Source organism: Geotrypetes seraphini, chromosome 6, assembly GCF_902459505.1.
Source record: "Geotrypetes seraphini chromosome 6, aGeoSer1.1, whole genome shotgun sequence".
Taxonomy (NCBI): Eukaryota; Metazoa; Chordata; class Amphibia; order Gymnophiona; family Dermophiidae; genus Geotrypetes; species Geotrypetes seraphini.
Window position 1 is genome coordinate 209,054,970 of NC_047089.1, and position 19,283 is coordinate 209,074,252.

General features: G+C 43.9%; 1 protein-coding gene across 1 annotated transcript; it reads left to right on the top strand.

Annotated features, from left to right (window-relative positions):
* Nucleotides 1–234: 234 nt before the first annotated feature.
* TM2D2 (TM2 domain containing 2) lies at nucleotides 235–18,989 on the top strand. The gene is made up of 4 exons (XM_033947622.1): nucleotides 235–690; nucleotides 2,247–2,334; nucleotides 12,025–12,140; nucleotides 18,509–18,989. The coding sequence occupies exons 1-4, from the start codon at nucleotides 428–430 to the stop codon at nucleotides 18,720–18,722; spliced, it is 681 nt and encodes a 226-aa protein (XP_033803513.1). The 5' UTR covers nucleotides 235–427; the 3' UTR covers nucleotides 18,723–18,989.
* The last annotated feature ends 294 nt before the right edge of the window (nucleotides 18,990–19,283 follow it).

Below are 19,283 nucleotides of genomic sequence, written 5' to 3' on the forward strand. Positions count from 1 at the left end.
AAACCCCTCCCCCTCCAAAAACCAAATAAACAATTAAAGGAAAGCCGGACTCTTTTTTTCATGGTTCGGTGACCTCTTGAGGGACACATTAAATCACCGGACCAATCTCCCACTAAATGGAGAGGTATTGTTTTGTTAAGAAACGAAGAACGCTGTTCATAAGCGGATTACCTTTAAAGTATAATAGGACCTTTAGTGATAGAGTTTGGAACATAAATAGAAATAAGCAGAGTGCAAACAATACAAATAAAATCTTGGAACTTTAACTGAGGCTGGGAGGGGGACGTAACAGCATACCCCCACTGCCTCTCGCTGATTGGCCTTTTGAGCCATCAATCGTTGCCTCCTTGTTTTCCGTTTGGTTGACGCTGGCATGGGCGTTCGGCGTAGATCCGCGTAAACGTTGGGCTTGAGGGGCGGCTGCAAGATGTACGGGCCGTTGTCTGTGAGTTACTTGTTACTATGTGGGCAGATGTTGCTCCTGGTCAACGTGCTATTGCTACACTGCGTCTCCCTCATCTACTCCCAAAACACTACGAGCCCGAGCCTGAGCTCCACCACCGGGGCCGCCACTGCCTTCCTCGCTGTCACTGGCACTGTACGTAGTAGTCCCGGATCTTCGGTCTCTGCCGGGGCCAACAGCACTGTCGAGTACGATCCGCTGTCTCCATTAGTGCTCTGCGCCTACCTGTAAGCGTCATTGTGCCTGATGTGTTTGCTTATTCTGTGAAGCGATTGATTTGATTGTAGCAGTCTTCCGGGTCTTGCCGCTGAGTAGTTGGGCCAGTCAGATAAGTGCTTAAAAAGGGGAGGGGAGGTATTACAGTCTGAATGCCTTTTTGTTGGAGTAGGGCAAAGAAAACAACCTTCACCCTAGGGCTGGTGTAAGACATGTAGAGGCCCAGGGCAGAAGCTGGGGAGAAGGGCTCCTGCCTGCAGCCTACACCTCCTTCAGTCTGAGCTAGAGTGACATTTCACACACACCCCTCCTCCCGTGGCAAAAATGCCCAGACTGATTTCCTTGCTTTTGCCATATCTTAATACTGGCCTGTTCTTCCCCCATTCCCTAGCTCGCTTATTCCCAAATCGTGGGGTTAGAGCGTGGGGTGACGCTGTCAGTATATGGTATTGTAGAAACAAGGCAGGACGTAGGTCCTGTTAGACTGGAAATTCATGCACAGTTCAGGTCTCCGAGTGCCTTCTGCATAGAAGACCCTGCACTGGCTATTGCTGCTGTTACCTTCATTCAGGGGAAGAGGAAGTGGATAAGGGAAATGGAGATCTATTTTGTTTACTTCATCATCTGGGGTCATGTGAAATTTTTTAAGGTGTTGAAAAAAAGATCACTTAGCATGAAAGCTGGCTAAAACTTTAGAGAACACTGCTAAGTGCTAAATGCTTGTTCTGATGTGTATGGTTTTATGTCTATATGTAACTTACCCCACCCCCCCCTTTACAAAAGCGTAGCGTGATTTTTAATGCCGGCCCAAGCGGTAACAGTTCCAATGTTTATAGAATTCCTATGAGAGTCTGAGCTGTTACCGCTGCGGCCAGCACTAAAAACTGCACTACCCTTTTGTAAAGGGTGTGTGTGTGTGTGTAATTTTTTATAAACAGTATAACTTATTTTAATGTTAATTTGATTATCAGCTCTCTATTACTGAGAGATATGATATTTTGTCTATCTTTATACATATTCACAATCACTTTTATACAGTAGCATATGGGCACATCTGTCAAGTGACCCTTCCATTTTTTCCTGTACAAATATATACAATCATTGTTTCTACATAAACTTGAACTTGCTTACATAGATCTGAAACCTGGAGTAGTAGTAACACAGCTGCTAGGATGCACCTTTAATGCACTTTTGTATTTAATTACATTTTTAAAACAATGAAAAAGAAGTCTTCCCCGCACAATGCAGTTCGACTGGTAAAAGAGCTGCAAGATTTGTATGCTGAAATTTTAATGGAATTGCATTTGGATATTGAAGTATTGTTAGAAAAAGGGAGTTTGCAGTGGAGAGGGTTTGGGAAATATGACTTGGAGTGATACTAAAAGCACAAAACTATAGAAACAATCTTATCTTGTCATGACCTCCAATCTTCTTTTGTATACATTCCTACCACTTGGTTCTTTTAGTTTAAAGTATTTTTAAAAAATATTCTTATTTGGACTTCACTTTAAATGAGGTTTTTCAGCATGTCTTCTAAATCTTTATAAATTCTCATTATCCTACGTAGGCCGGAGGAGTTCATAGAATGTGAAGAACCCGTTGACCATTTTGGGAATTCCAGTGTGCAGCAGTTCCTTGGTTATGGATGTAAAAAGGTAATAAAAAAAAAAATTCCTATTTGCAGCCAAAAAAAAGGCATGTTTAATTTACAAAGCTTGCTGAAATTTGGCTGGTTAGATAGACGAAAGACACCTCTTTAAGGAAATGTAACTTATGTTGCAATCAAGTCTACATAAGGATTACAGTGCTGTACTGGTTCAGATCAAAGGTTCATTGAGCCTAGTAGCCTGTCTGAGAGTAATCAATCTTAGTCCAGATACCTGATAAGATCCCCAAAAGTGTGTGTTTCTCAGGGGCCTTTAGGTGTGGAGGGGGCAATGCTAAACAATCATTTTGAATGGGTAAGATTGCCCTAGTTAAATTATGATTTCTTTATAATGTCACTGGGGTACTAATAGTTAAATATTAGTGGAAGTCAGAAAAATATTAGAGTTCAAATAAAAGAACTGTCTTCTCATTCAAATTGGTAACCAATAGTTAAATATTAGTGGAAGTCAGAAAAATATTAGAGTTAAATTATGGGCACAGGGCTAAACAAAACTGCCCTATTTTGATTCTTGAAGAAGAGCAGGTCATTAAACACTTGAAGAGAGGGAAGGTCTATGGGCTTCATAGGCTTAGGATTGGATTTTAAAAGGCAGTATTTTAAAGGGGCTCTAGATTTAGGATAACTCTTGTATAGCTGCGATTCTTAATGCGAAGAGACTCACAGAGATTGTTCAGGCTATTGCCCTATATCACCATTATCAAAAATCTTTAAGGTATAAGCAGCTAGGTTGGAGGGTGTAGTGCCTTGGGTAGTGTTATTCATGGTCAACATTCCTTTGACACTGAAATATCAAATGGAAAAAATAATCTGCCTATCATCAACATAAATGTAGTAAGATGGCTCTAATAAGTTAAGAAAAACATTAAAACAGGTAACAAGGGGGAGGAAGTGACGTCATCCTAGCGTATGGCTGCCTGAATTGTGAGCTCTATAGGGGCCGAGGGGAATAACGGAGTTTAAAGCTTCCAGCGCTGTGCTAGCTCAGTCGCAGAGTCGTTCCGCGGTTGCTGTGGCTAAGGCGACTCGTAAAAAACTGGACAAGTTTAAGTTTTTCGGAGATGGAGGAGAGAAACAGGCGAGTGAAGTGTCGGGGAGTAATGGAGAGCCGCTTAAGATGGCTGAGGGGCTTTCGCTGCAGGTGGAGTCGGCGGATGCTGGGACCGTGGCGCTTCAGTTGGAGCTTGGTGAGGAGGCGCAAAAATCTATTCAGATGTGGTTTCGGGAGCTCAAGGACGAGATGGTGGGGGTGAGAGTGGATGTGAAAGCAGCTTTGGCAGAGCTTCGTGCTGATATGGGAGAGCTGGGCACCCGAGTATTGGCTTCTGAAGAACACGTGGAGGCGTTGTCCACATTGGTGTCGGGGGTTAAGGAATCAGCGGATTGCCTCTCTACGGAGCTACAAGATTTACAGGCGCAAGTGGCAGATCTTGAAAATAGGTTGCGCCGCTGTAATCTGCGCTTTAAAGGAATCCGGGGTGGTGTACCGCGACTGCAAGAATGTGGTGCTGGAGTTTTGTCGCAGTCTCCTTAGTGTGGATGGAGCTGCGGTGCCTGATGAGATCCAGCTACAGAGGACTCACCGGAGCTTGGGTTCGGCGAAAGGTCCTGGTTTTAAGGATATCATAGCCTGTTTTGCTGATTATGCCCTAAAGGAGCGGGCTTTGCAAGCAACGAGGTGCCATCCCCATTTCCGTTGGAAAGAACTGGAGGTGGGAGTATATCAAGATCTGGCCTGGTCCACGTTGCAGAAACGCAAGGCATTTAAGGAAGTAACGCAGGCCTTGCGGGATGGCGGGCACAAATATCGCTGGCTTTTCCCCTTTGGAGTATGGCTTATAGTCAATGTGAGGTCTCAGCGAGTAAATACAGTGGTGGAAGCCTGGTCCGCCATGCGAGAGTTGGGCTGTGTGAACATTCCTGAGCCAGTGCCTTTGATGGAGCCAGCTAGTACAGAGTGGGGCATGGACTACTGTTTTGCGCTTGGGAAAGTGCACGGCTAAAATGGGGACCTGATGCCCTTGTAGTGCTTTACTACTGAACTTTTGGACTGTTTGGACCGGGAGTATCACTGGGCGGTGTGATGTCTCCGGTTTTACACTTTACTATTGTTTTGCAATTTTTGCTGTTTACTCCTAGCATACTTTGCTGTTTTTCGTGCTGTTGTTACTTATTGAGCTTTAGAGTTTAGGGAAGCAGATTGGACTAGTCACCTGGGGTAACTTTCACTTTCTACGGACTGGCTGGTCCTTCACAGAGGGGATCAGCTTCTTGCAGGAGGGGTGGGGGGGGGGGGACAGAGGAGGAGTGCAAGTAAACTTCTTACTATTGGATCTTGGAATGTAAATGGGATGAACAGTCCAGGTAAACGCAGTATTGTGTACCGTGAATTGATTCGCATGCAGTGGGATATTTGTATGCTTCAAGAGACCCACTTGCGGCCCAGAAATGTGGGCGTTTTACAATCTCCTTATTTTGAGCAAATATGGACGCATCAAAGTGGGACGACTACTAGAAAAGTGGGAGGCCCTGCAATTCTTATACGTAAGGGATTGGGTTTAGTGGTGCAGAAGGTATATCGGGATCCCATGGGGAGATGCCTGGTGTTATAGGGAACATTACAGGGCCGCTCCATTACTGTGCTTAATGTTTATGGTCTTAATGAGGGTCAAGCAGCTTTTTATGCCTCTCTTAAGGAGGACTTGGTGAACTTTGTGGTGGGATCAGTATATTTGGGGGGGATTTCAATCTCACTCCTGATGTGAAGATGGATTATTCTCAGGGAGGACACCAGACCTCTTCACGAGCCCCTCGTCGGGCCTTTCTTGCGTTAATGTCCTCCCTGGGTTTGATTGACTGTTGGCGAATGTTACATCCATCCCAGAGGTCATATACCCATTATTCGTCTGTTCACTGTTCCTATGCTAGGATTGATAGTCTTTGGACTCATCGTAATCAATGGGGGGGGGGATCAGGGGAGCTGAAATAGAAGCCATACATATTTCTGATCATGCTCCAATTTGGGTAGCATGTGCAGGCTTCTGGGACGTAGGGGACGCCCGTACTTTCTGGAGGCTTAATGAGTCCTTGTTAAAGAACACCAAGGTGGTGCGGGAGGTGGGAGCAGCTATCGATAGCTATTTGCAGTATAATGATAATGATACAGTTAGTGATTCCATTTTATGGGATGCTCTCAAAGTAGTAATTCGAAGGGTCTTTATTAAATGGGGTGCTCGCCTCAAGCGAGTACGAGAAAGCAGGGCTTTATTTCTTAGGGAAAGTTTCATTTCCCTGGGACGACAGCATCAACATTCTTCAGACCCTGGAGTGTTTAAACAGCTCCTGAAAGTGCGTCATGAGCTTTCTCTTCTGCAGATGGAGGAAATTGATTTCTATAGACAGCGATTGCGCCAAACTGTGTACGAATATAGTAATAAAGCTGGCTTGTGTCTGGCCCGATATATCAAGTTGCGGCAAGCACTAGCCACTATTACACGCATCAGGGATGCGGAGGGGATTACTCAGTGTACTGATGGGGCTATTAAAAAGGTTTTTCTCTCTTTTTACACCAAATTATATGGGAAGGTGGAGGGGGAGCATCTGGAATCTATCACTGCATTTTTGGATAAGGTGACTCTCCTGCAGCTAGAGGACTCCGACATGGAACATCTTAATGGGCCCATAACTTTGGGGGAAGTTGTAGGGGTCATTACCCAATTACAATTGGGTAAGTCACCGGGTTTAGATGGGTATACCAATAGTTTTTACAAACAGTATCGGGATGTTCTCGCCCCTGTACTGGTCCGAGTTATTAATGGGGTGCGGGTTGGTAATTTGCTACCTCCTTCTATGGGAGAGGCGGGTATTTCTATATTGCTTAAACCAGGGAGAGACCCCTCTGGGTGTAGTGCATATAGGCCCATTTCACTCTTAAATACTGATGCAAAAATTTTGGCCAAGGTTTTGGCCCTTCGGTTGGGGAAGTGCTTGCCCAAATTGATACATATGGACCATTCGGGTTTTATTCAGTGGCGACAAGTTAGTGATAATATAAGAAGAACTTTACATCTCCTATGGGCTGCACAGCAGACTCAGGATAAGGTGGCTCTTTTAGCTATTGATGCGGAAAATGCTTTCGATCAGGTGGGATGGGAATTTTTATGACAGGTTATGGAGCGGATGGGGTGTGGAGCTTTCTTTCTAAACTGGGTTCGGGCATTTTATCGATCCCCGAGGGCGACTATTAAGATTAATGGGAGCTATACAGACTTTTTTCCGATAGAACAGGGAACACACCAAGGCTGCCCTCTCTCCCCGCTCTTGTTTGCTTTGTCCATTGAGCCTTTGGCACTTTGAATTCGGGAGCATTTGGACTTGAGAGGGGTTTTGGTTGGAGATCAGGAACACCGTATCGCTTTGTTTTCTGACGATGTCCTACTGTATGTGTGGGATCCGGAAATGTCCCTCCCTATTTTGCTAGAAATCTTTGGGGAATATGGATCAGTGTCAGGCTTTACTGTCAATAAGGATAAATCGGAGTTGTTGGGCGTCACTTTGACTGCAGATGATATAAGAACATAAGAATTTGCCTGCGCTGGGTCAGACCAGAGGTCCATCCCGCCCAGCGGTCCGCTCCCTTGGCGGCCCTCCAGGCCCATCACCTGTGCAATGGTCCCTGACTATTCCTATATCCTACCTCAACTCCTATCTGTACCCCTCAATTCCCTTATCCTCTAGGAACCTATCCAAACCTTCTTTGAAGCCCTGTAACATGCTCTGGCCTATCACGGCCTCCGGAAGCGCGTTCCATGTGTCCACCACCCTCTGGGTGAAAAAGAGTTTATCGGAGAGATTCCCGTTTCGTTGGGCCTTGAAGGCGATTAAATATCTGGTATCTATATCTCCAATGACCTTTCTCAGCTGTATGCCTTGAATTATACTCCCATTGTTCAGGTTCGGGGAGATCTTCAGCGGTGGAATGGGTTGTGGCTGTCTTGGTGGGGGCGGATAGCAGCTATTAAAATGAATATTTTACCCCGTTTATTGTTTCTATTTCAAACGTTACCTATCCCGGTTCCTACCTTGGTGTTTAGAGAATTACATGCCTCATTTTTCAAGTTTATTTGGCAGGGGAAACCGCCGAGACTTTCTAGGCAGTGTCTGTAGTCGCCTCGACCCTGCGGGGGGCGAGCGCTTCCTAATTTGTTTTGGTATTATCGGGTGGCGCAGTTGAGATTTTTGCTGGATTGGGATATTGCTGAGGTGAAGAGTGTAGTGCAACTGGAGCAACAACTTGTGGGAACCCATGTTTTACGGTTTTGGCTTTGGTCTTCTTTATCAGAAAGAGTGCTTTTAGGGGGCTTGTGTAATCCTTTTCTGAGACATTTATTGCGTTTATGGTGTGAAACGAGGAGGAGATGGGGAGATGGGTTGGTGTCTTCCCTTTTGGGGGCGCTATGTGATGAACCTCTGTTTCCTGTGGGTAGGGAGAGCTCTGTCTTTTTGCGCTGGGGGCGTATAGGGCTTCAGACCTTTAGGGATGTTTTACATAAGGGGATCCTGGTATCTTTTGAGGTCTTTCAGACTTGTTGTGCCTTGCCCCAGGGAGATTTTTTGGCTTACTCCAGACCCGACATTTTATTCACTCTCAGGGATGGACTGGGGGATCTATTAGCTCTGCTGCTCCCTTGGAAAATTTGTGGATCAAACTTAGAAGTCTGCCTAAGCCCATATCAGTTCTTTACCAATATTTTAGGGGCTCTGTTTCCTTCTATCCTAAATATAAAGTTACATGGGAGCAGAATTTGGGATGTTCCTTTTCAGAGAGGGAATGGACTCAACTTTGCCTAGAAATGGGCAAGGGCTCCTCTTGTGTTCTTATCCAAGAAAACGCTTATAAGGTGTTTACTAGGTGGTATTATACACCAGCTAGGTTACATAAAATGTATCCTGGGACTTATGCACTGTGCTGGAGGTGTGGGGAGGCTTTGGGAACCTTTCTTCATATTTGGTAGGATTGTATTCCTTTGCAGATTTTTTGGAAACGGGTGATTGGATGTTTATCTCAACTGTTACAATTGGTGATCCCCTTAGTACCAAGGGAATGTTTATTGGGCTTAAACAATGTGTGTGATTATTCTTGGTAAACTAAACTCCGCCGTTGGGGTTTGGCAGCTGCTAAATGTTTAATTGCTAGTTATTGGAAGCGGACCGAGGCACCCACTATCCTAGAATGTCTCTGAAGTTTCACAATATGTGTACAATGGAGCTTTCAATAGCTAAGCGTCATGGGCATTATTCTTCTTCTGTTCGAATTTGGACTGTAATAAGGTGGACACTTTGGTTTAAGTTTACTGGGGGTGCAGGGGAATCGGGGGGATTGATTGTGTGGGGATGACTTCCTGAAGGAACAACAGGGGGTTGTCTATATGGGTTGTTTCAGTTTACTGAGGGGGGGTGGTGGGGGTGGGGTTTCATTGGAGGGGATATCCATTCTTAGTAAGGTACTTTGTTATTGATTTTTTTGTGACTTATGATTGAGATGTTCATATGTTTTGCTACGGACTGTGGAGTTTGATTGTGCGTTGATATCCACAGTTTTGCTTGTGTAATTTTCTAATTTCAAAATTCTAATATAATATTTCAAATTAAAACAGGTAACAAGGGGGTACCTTAGGGAATACTACATCCCGAATATCAGGATCTGGAGGTTTTCCCTTGCCTACCAATACAATAAGATCAGAATTCAAAAATGAGGGAATCCAGTTCCGAAGTGACACCTATGGAGATGAGTGTACCTAATAATGTTCACTTTACATTTCTGAAGCAGTCCTGGCTTTATTTACTATGGTCCTGATTTTCGTAGGGATGCCGAAAGTTAAGCAGTGATAGGCACCTAACTTAATTGGTGATAAATGATGCAGTAATTGACCATGTTATTTAAAAACGAATTATACAAAAAAACCCAAAAAACGACCTTCACCCTAAGGGCTGTATTTAGACTTTTCTGAGCACAAGCTCCAGCCCCCATAGCCTGAGAGCTAGGAAACATATCCAGTTCTAGTGTTCTTGGATCTCACAGAGGCTTACCTCCATCACTAAATTCTCCATCACTATATCGCTTCAGTCTGCCCGGAGCATTGTAGATTTCTGCATTTCCATGTTCTGCAATAGCATTTCTAGTTCGCAGCTCTACCCATTGTCCTTGCAACAGTTCCTGTATTTTTGTCAAAGTGATGATAGTTGTGGCTTTCTGCCAACAGGGGGGTCCAGGTCCACCCTTTCTGGGACAGCTAGTGTCTGAGCTCCATATCTTTGGGTGTACGAAGGTGTGGTGGAGATGGTAGTCTCTCTGCTGCAGGTGTTGGCAAGGTCATGAAAAGACACTTGGCTGGAGTTTCTGGGGCTTCTCTTCATTTCCAGACAGGGTTGTGTATTTTTTCTCAAGGCAAGTAGACAAAACCTTTGTCAGCCAATCAGAATTCTCCTGGATCGTCTGGCTCTCTTGGCCTGGTTTTATCTGCAGGTTCTTGGGCCAGAAAGATCATCAGTGTTCCACTGGGCAGAAGCATATCTTCTGTCTTTCTCGGCAGCCCTTGGGGCTGGAGTCAACAATGTTCAGGCAGACTACCTTGGCTGAAGGTTCCTGGACTCATGAGCATGGTCCCTCTCACAGTAGGCGTTCCGTCTGATCTTAAAAGAGCTGGGGTTAGCCCCAGAGGGTCTTGTTAGCTTCAGCAGAGATCTCGAAGGCCGGGCACTTTTTAGTCGACAAACAGCGATAGATAGATTATGAGATAGATAGATAGATTATGATCCTCCCTAGCGTATTGGAATCCTCCAGTGACTAACAGAAAGAAGATTATTGAAGGTATAAACCTAATCTTCCATTTTATCTCTTCAAAAGAACAAACATGCTAAATCTCCTATTTTTAAAATTTTATTTTAGATGATCAGAAATGTCTAGGCGCAGATTTTCAAATGGGAAGAAATGTTCAAGTCTAAAGGAATGTTTTTATTTAGACCTGCTTCAGTAACATCCAAGTTAGAAAACATTGCTCTAATTGAGCAACTGACCACTGGAGGAATTGAGGCATGATCCCTCTTTAATCCCCCACTAGTTCCCTTTCCCCTGAAATTGAAACTGTCAGCTATAGGTATTATGACCATTCTGAACAAAGCAAGTAGCCTAGTGCAGTGTTTCTCAACCTTTTCAAGCCAAGTACCCCCTAAGCCTAAAAAATACCAACACAGTACCCCTGCCGAAACTCCTCCCTTGACTCCATCCCATAATAATAATACTAATTGTAATGCAATTTCTTCCATCCATTTTTCAAATACACACAATATAATGTTATTAATATATAATAGTAACCACAAAATTAAAAAAATACAAAGCACACTGTACGCAGATAAAATGTTAATTATCATTTATATTCAGAGTTTTTTCCAAAGATGTCAAGGCAGATGACTTTAAAATATGCAATGTCACCTCAGTAACAACTATAGAAAAATAGACAAATATAGTGCAAAATATAGACAGCAGATATAAATTGTCAAGACTGACACATTTTGATCACTAAATTGAAAATAAAATCATTTTCCTATCTTTGTTGTCTGGTGATTTCATGAGTCTCTGATTGCCTTTCTTTTTTTCATAGAGAAGGCTGGTGGTATGAAATCGCTGCACGCACCTGGCCCTACCCGGAGTTGCAGTAGCAGCAGCGGGGAGGAGGGGGAGGGGAGGGAGGAACAGGCGGTCCGCTTACTGCAGGTTGAGAAACACTGGCCTAGTGGTTAGACCACTGGACAGTGTACTGAGGGAACCAGGTTCAAGTCCTGCTTCATGTTTTGTTTTGGTTTTAATCTGAATCTTCCAGAAACATCATTACCTACTGGTCCTAAATATATTAGACACCTGCAAGTCTGAAGATTATTGAAGTGGTGTATATTAAGGTACGGTAGGTATTTTTCAGATTCTGGAAGGATCATATTTACAAAAAAAAGTCCCTTAGTATCCCTTAGGACTCCTTTTATCAAAGTGCGCTACTGGGGTTAGCGTGTCGGACATTTCATCAAGCACTAACCCCCGCGGCAAGCCAAAAACCTAACGCCTCGTCAATGGAGGCGTTGGCAACTAGCGCAGCAGGTGGTTAACCGCCTACCGCACCTTGATAAAAGGAGCCCTTAGTTTAGTTCACTTAACTAATCCCTAGGCTACTTCTTTTGTCTTCAGGGATGTCTTTGGCTATAGTTTTGAAAATAATGCCAGATAGATGTTCATGTCCCTATTTTTTCAGTGTTTGAAAGTTGGATGTTTCACTTTGGAAAATGGCTCTTCATTTTGGACATTTTCAGTGCAAAATATCCATTTCACAGCATAATCAAACAGGAAATCTAGACGTTTTTTTCTGTTTGATTACGGCTGCAAGATGGATGTTTTTTCTGGACTTTTTTTTTTGGGGGGGGAGATGTTTTATTTAAAAAAGCCCCTCCTAAGGATTCTTTTCTTCAAATAGAAACACAGTATGGTGATGCTGGGTAGAGAAAGAAGGTTACTAGCTTTACTGAATAGTTTGATCTTTTTTTGCCTTTCTACTTGTAGCTCAAATTAGAGGTACATTTTGTATTAAACATCATATTGCAAATGTTTAATTAATATTTTATGCTCTTTTCACAGTTCGGAGGCCAAGCATATGCTGACGTTGACCACACTCAAGTTCAGTGTAGGGCACTGGATGACATTGACTGTGTACCACCTCGCTCATTTTTACGAGGGAAGAAAGCTTGTGTTAAGTAAGTGCCCAGCATTATCAAGTTAATACCGGGGAAATGGTAGTTATCACCAGCCTGAGAGATCTTCAGCTACCTGACACTCTTAGAGCCCTTAACTTCTGCTTTTCATCTAGAGTTACTGTTGTGCAGTTCCACATTTAGTACACACTAAGCTGTTATATGCATTGTTTTATCAAGATGTCCCATGTTATGCAGCAGAAACTAGTTACTAATAATGTTAATGTGCATGTTTCATATGTGTTACTAACTCTAGTGATTAGTTTCCACTGCCAGACTTCTCTTTACTTGTAAATTGCAGCTTTAGCAACGATCGCTATTACCGGCACGATTCACAAAATGGCTCACCGTGTGTTTTTCCTCTCGATTGCCCATTTTCCTATGTGGCCATGCAAATTAACTAAAGCCCCATGCAAAGTAGCCAAGCGATTGATGCACTAAAATTGCTTGGCTATGCTATGCAAATGCAAAAAAAACCCCAGGGGTTTTAGCTGTCGGAAAAAACCGACAGACCTGTTGGTAAAAATCGACAGGTCAGTCTGGATTTTTTTTTTTTTCTTTTTTTTTTTTTTCAGTGGCACAGATATTTTGCAAAATATCTGTACCATAAGAAAAAAAAAGAAAAAAAGCATCCCCCCCATGACAGCCCTCCCTCCCCAACAAACTCCAACGGTTGCGTCAGAGGTGGACTTTCTGGCAGCCGCACATGACTTCAAGGGCGCTGGTCTTTGACCAGAAGGCCACCGCGTGAGCGGACTGCTGGGCATGATGGACCACTGATCTGACCCAGCAGCGGCAATTCTTATGTTCTTATGTAAGAGAAAAAAGTAAGCCAGCCACTAGTAGAACCGCTGAGAAAGGACTCCAAAGAGAGACGTAGTGGCTGGTCAAAGGCTGTTGCAGCAACAGACATAGTGGAAATTCCCACCAAAACTGTCGACTCCCCGCACGATTCTACCTGCTGCCACCCAGAAACTAACTCTGCCACTGTCACAGATTCCCTTCTAGAACCAATAACTAAACATCCCAATTTACAGGCCCATGCCGAATTGACACTATGGTGGAGCACTATTTCAGACATTTGCAGTCTGAAATAATAAATTTTAAAAAACCAGCCTAGGTAAAGGGAGGGAGCTGCTGGACCACGGCAGGCAGGAGGGAGGGAGGGGGCTGCTGGGCCGGGCAAAGAGTGCTGAAGGGGGATGGAGAGGAACAGACACTGTACACTTTGGTGGTGAATACATGTGGAGATGGGGATGGAGCTCGTGTAACGGGACGGGAACGAGCTCACGGGGATGGGGCGGAGCCGGGGACAAATTTTTTTCCCCATGTCCTTCTCTAATTTCACTTATCTACCACCCTTTCTGTAAAGATTTTTTTGTTTGACAAAAGTCACTGGGAAATGGATGCACTAGAGTCCTTGGAGATCAGTGAGCTTGTGCTTGGTTCTGCTCTTGGTAATCTCAGCACTTTAAGTTCACAGCTTTGCCCTTTGGGGTGGCTACAGCACCTCTGACCTTCAATAAGGTGATGGTGATGGTGATGGTCACGGTCACGGCCCACCTGCACAGAATGAGCATTCAATCCATCTGTATCTGAATGATTGGCTTATCAGAGCCCAGTCTGAATCCAAGGAACACCAAGTGGTTCACCAAGTTGTCCAGATTCTGCAGAAGCTTGGCTGGGTGGTCAACTTTTGGAAGAGCCACCTAGTTCCGATGCAAGATTTGGAATATTTGGAGGTCTGCTTTGCCACAGGAGCAAACAAGGTATTTTTACTGGAAGCACGCAAGGAGAAACTTCAACAGATCCAAAACTTTTTGAGCATGCCCGTTCCAACAGCCTGGCAGTACCTGCAGATGCTGGGGGTCGATGGTTGCAACCATGGACATTGTACCCTTCCCCCTTTACATCCGCTCCAAGAGGCGTCCCTTTCCTGTTGGTGCCTGCAGAGGGATCTGCGGCTCCCTTGGACAGTGGAGGCTTGTAGCGGAGGCTGGTAGTTAAATCCGCTCTTTCCAGAGGAATTCCCCTCTATCTTAACATGGGTGATCTTGATGACTGATGCTAGCCTTTATGGCTGGGGAGCGCATTGTGAGGGATGTCCAGTCCAAGGATGCTGGTCCCCTTGCCAGCGGAAGTGGTTGATCAGTCGCTTGGAACTTCGGGCAATTCGTTTGGTTCTCCTGAAATTCAAAAGTGCCCTGCAGAACAAGGTAGTTTGAGTCTTCTTAGACAATGCAATGGTGGTAGTCTGTCAGTTGCCAAGGGGGCACAAAGAGGAGTGTACCCTTATGCCTGGAAGCCCAAATGCTCTTTTAATGGGTGCAAACTCATCTTCTAGTGTTCTCGGTGGCGCATGTAACAGGAGTGGACATTGTACAAGTGGACTTCCACAGCCGCAGACCCTAGATCCTGGGGAATGGTCGCTGGGAGAAGGAGGGGAGGGGATGGATTAGACAGGGAGTAGCTCTGTTTTCTTCAGCCTCACCCACTCCCCTCCAGCTCTATGTACACTCCTGGGTGGGGCTCAAGCAGTTAGCCAGAGCTCTTTTCTGCTGAATGAGATTGATTATCTGCAGGAGCCTATGCCTATACCCCTATGCCTATACCTAGTGGGTGGAAGAGCACTGGGGTCAGGGAAGGGGGAAAGTGCTGGCTTCATCCCTGGTGGGTAGAAGATGAACAGAGGGAATACCTTCCTTAGAGTTACCATATGAAACTTACTGCAAGAGCTGCATGCCCAGACTCAGGTCCTGATCTAGAGTTTACTGGTGCCATACTGGCCTCCACAATGGTCCCGGACAGCCTTCACTTATATAGTGAAGAGATGAGACTATCTAATGTTCAACCTGATGACATTGGCCTCTAACAAGAAGGTGGCTCAGTTCTTCAGCTGAAAACGCAGGCCATGACCAACAGCAGAACTTCTCTATGCCTTTCCTCCATAGCCCATGATAGGTTGTTTGCTATGCCAAATCAAGACACACTGAGGATAGGTGATTCTAGTGGCGCCAGATTGTCCAAGACACCTATGGTATGCAGACCTGGTACGTCTACAGCGAGGGCAGGGTCTCGAGCCTCCCTGTTATTCCCAACTATTTATGCAGGGCCCCATGGCCCTGCAGGATCCAGAATGCTTTGGTCTTACAGCATAGCTCTTGAGTGTGCAGCCCTAGTGCACAAAGGCTACTTGGATGATATAGTTGCTACCAATTTATTGAGCAAAAATAAGTTGACCATTGCAGTGTACACGAACACATGAAAGTGTTTCCAATCCTGGTGTGCTGAGAGGAGTGAAGACCCAAGCTCTGTGTCGGTCCCAGTTGTACTCGCTTTTCTCCAGGAGGGCCTGGAAAAGGGCCTAGCAGTCAGCTCTCTGAGAGTTCAGAAAGCCAAGCTTTCTTGCTTTGGCCCCATGGGGGCTCTCTTGCAGCTCATCCAGATGTGGTTAGATTTTTAAAGGGCGCATTATGGCTCTGCTCTCCACTGCAGCAGCTGTTTCCGACTTGGAATCTTAACCTGGTTCTCGGGGCACTTGTCAGTCCACCCTATGAGCCACTGGACCAAGCTTCTTTGATGGATCTCACCATTACCTCTGCCCATAGAGTGTCCAAACTGAAGATATCCGTTTCTTAGAATTATGAATTCAAGCGTGACTTTTGGCAAGAGAGGGGACTGCGCAAAGTGGTTTCTAGCTTCCACATCAACTTTGCAGTTCTTTTTTATGGAAGATAATTAAGATATAATTTTGCTCCTGTCCACAAGGTGGAGCAGAATACTTAACAATTGAGCAACACTTGTAGTTGGGAAATCTGCTTGTACAATGTAAGATGTGGATGATGGTCCAATGATCTTAATATCCTTTTTTTTTTTTCCTAATGGGGCTGTAATCTTTGCTTTTTTTTGCCTATCTTTTTTGGGTCCTCAGTTCAGGCCTCGAGGTAGTGAGAAGTAAAATAATGAAACAATAGCCAAGTGGTACAGAAAAGGTATATAATGCAGAAATAAGCTTATTACAATATAGAGCATAACTTGTTTACAAAGCAGCTTCTGTGCATGTATAAGGAAAATGTGTCTGGCTGAGGAGGTGTGTGTGAGAGAGCAGGGAGTGTATGTCCTGCCTGAATGAATGATGTATTTGTCTGGGTGGGTGTGTAGTTGAAAGGAGGAAGAGGAGGCAGGGTGATGAAGACTATCTTTTATAGATTTGAATTCCTTGCTCAGTATTTCCCAGTACCTTTGTTACAATTGGGTATTTGTTTGAAACAGTGGCCAAGGAGGTATGACCCTTTTGAAGAAATGGTTCTCAGAGTCAGGCTGTCTGGGTACCTTTGTTCTACTCAAACACCTTCTTTACCATATTTTTTTTTAAGTCAAAGACTTGAAGGGATACTACCAAGCACTAAGCAAAAGGTCTTTTGTTGGTCTTAAGTACTGGTCTTTAAGTTGCCCAGAAGGTAGGAGGCATCTAGTCTGCTTGTAGTGGCATTCACAAGGGTCAGGTTATTTAATAAACTGTAATATCCTATGAACCTTTGCTGGCCCTCTGGATATGCCAGCACAAATGCTAACAGTGGTCAGTCTAGGTCTTTTATTTTTTACTCATCGCCTTTTCATGAAAAGATTCACTCTTAGCAGTTTACAATACACTGAATAGTAATCGGGTATTCTTAAGTATTTTCCCTATCTGTTCATTTGAAAGTATAAAGAACTTAATTGTACATTTGTGCAAAAGTGTTAATTTGTTAATGGTTGTTCCAGTGCAATAGGGATGGTATGCTGAACCATAGAGTACTTGATCCATTCTCCCAAGCATAAAGATGTCAATTTCAGCTTTTTGCTCACCTCCTCCTTCTTCAGTTTTTCTTTCTGCAGGTGAGTATGAAAGGTGTCTTCTGATCTGCTCGGTTTATTTCTTATTTATTTTGCATAGTTTTACGATTTTTTTATTGCTCTAGTCATGCATTTTTTTTTTCTTCTTTTCTTTTCATGAAGTCAGAGTTCCCTTTTGTTAAAGGTCTACTCTACCTGCGTGAAGAACAGATTTTAAATCTGCAGCTGGCAGGTATATCTTTAGGAGACCTGTTTCAGATTCGTGGAGCTCAGGGTCTGCTCCCTTGGCATTTGCTCACCCCTTTGACTTGGTCAGGGATTGGAGCGCAGGCTGTTTGGGTACTAATAGCGTTCCTTCAGGATGTTCATGGTACCAGCTATATTTGTCTCCTCCCATTTTTTTCGTGAAGTCCTGAGGTCTGGGAGTTTGAGGGTTGTGCTGGGGAGGTCCGAATGGCAGCCTGAATATCCCAGCAAAGTGACTGAGTGATTGGAAGCAGAGGGCCTCTCCTAGAACAGCTACACCTGAGAGGAGCTGAAGCAGACAGCAGCAGCACCATTCCCCAGCACATGGTCTACGAGTGAAGCTATGACAGCCTGTGGGAAAAATCGGGGGGGGGGGGGGGGGGAGAGGGTGTCTTCAAAAGATGGTTTTGATTGTTTCTACAGTAGAGCCTTGGCTCCCTGAAAATCCTATTTTTAAAAAAATGTTTTTGGTTAGCCCTGAGGTGATTTTAAGCTTTTTTTTTTTTTTTTTTTTTTGTGCTAAAATTTGCTCATGGAAGCCATCTTGGATTTTTCTAATTATTTATATTTTTTTTCTAAGTTCTCAAACTTCTCCAAAACACCTTATTTTGCTTCCAAAGTGCCAGGGGATGAAGTCCTCTGACTCCAAGACCCTTATATCATTCCTTGTTTGCAAAGAATGGGCGGCTGAAAATCGCCTTTGTGCCATGTGCTGTGCCGAGTGAAATGTTTAGCACCCATGTGACCTCCAGGGCATGGCATATGACTAGTGAGCCTCTTTAGGGAGCAAATATTCCACTAGGAGCCCTGGAGCACTAATATTAAAGCTGTTGCTTTTATTTGATGTATTTTTCTGTTTAATAGGAATGTTTTATTCATTTATAACTTACAGTTCATTATTGACTGTTATAACGTTATATGAGCAGGTCAGAATCTTGGTTTTGGGGAGTTCCTGGTATCCCTCTTTCTCCTGATTTGTAATCTAGCGTTTTTGCATGCTTTGGGACAAACTGAAGGAGGGGGCAGAGACCAGGAAGAAAGGGGAGATGTTCAAAGAGCTGTGATTGACATCTTTCTGCAGTATACTCGCAAAAATGGATTGAGTACCCTATGGTTCAGCATACCATCCCTATCTACTGGAAAAAATATCAAGGTAAGAACCTAATCTCTGTTTATGGTGTAATATAATAATGGCTTGAAATGCTAGAATTTGAGGTTTTTGGTTTGTTTTGGGGGTTTTTTCCCATATATTTTGGTCTCTTATTTTTTAACTTCCTCTTCCCTTTAAGGTACACTGGGCATTACTTTATCACCACTCTCCTCTACTCCTTCTTTCTGGGCTGTTTCGGAGTGGATCGATTCTGCCTGGGTCATACTGGCACTGCTGTAGGGAAGCTGCTGACCCTTGGAGGTCTGGGAATATGGTGGTTTGTCGACCTTATCTTGCTCATCACAGGTGGATTGATGCCCAGTGACGGCAGCAACTGGTGTACTATTTACTGAAAGAAGAGCAGGAGCAGAATGTCATTGTGCATGTGTGAAATCTACAGCTACTTCCAGGAGCTAGTGGCCTAAATGTGATCATAGCCATTCGTTGTAAGAAACCCAACAAATAGGACACATTACACTTGAAATGCTCTTCAATGTTCTTCATTTGCTTCATGTCAAAGACATCCTCAGCGCCAGTATTTGTCAAATTGAACTGAGAAATTTGAATTGTATTTATTTTTTTGATAATAGCATTAAAGATTCAGTTATTTTGAAAGCTGATGTAATAAATTTGTAATTACTAACGCTGGAAGGTTAGCATTTGGTACACAGAAGTGATTTTGGGAAATGTTGTTGAGGAAAGTGCTTCTTTTTGTATCCTCTTTGGTACGGAAACACTATGGAATGATCAGCATTTTGAATGATCAGCATTTTGTAGGATCATTAAAAATAGAGCTTCTGTCTAGTGTGACAGAGATAATTTTTTTTTTTTGTTTTTTTTTTGGGGGGGTGGAATATGCTGGGATTTGAAAATCCTTGAGCTAATACTTAAGCATTCATGGGCCAGCTAGGATT

What these genes read in the sequence shown, in the direction of transcription:
- TM2D2 (XM_033947622.1), top strand. Translation starts at nt 428, where the DNA reads ATGTACGGGCCGTTGTCTGTGAGTTACTTGTTACTATGTGGGCAGATG. An exon ending in TTGGTTATGGATGTAAAAAG is followed by an intron (nt 2,335 to 12,024) that starts GTAATAAAAAAA and finishes CTCTTTTCACAG; the next exon opens with TTCGGAGGCCAAGCATATGC. An exon ending in GGGAAGAAAGCTTGTGTTAA is followed by an intron (nt 12,141 to 18,508) that starts GTAAGTGCCCAG and finishes CTTCCCTTTAAG; the next exon opens with GTACACTGGGCATTACTTTA.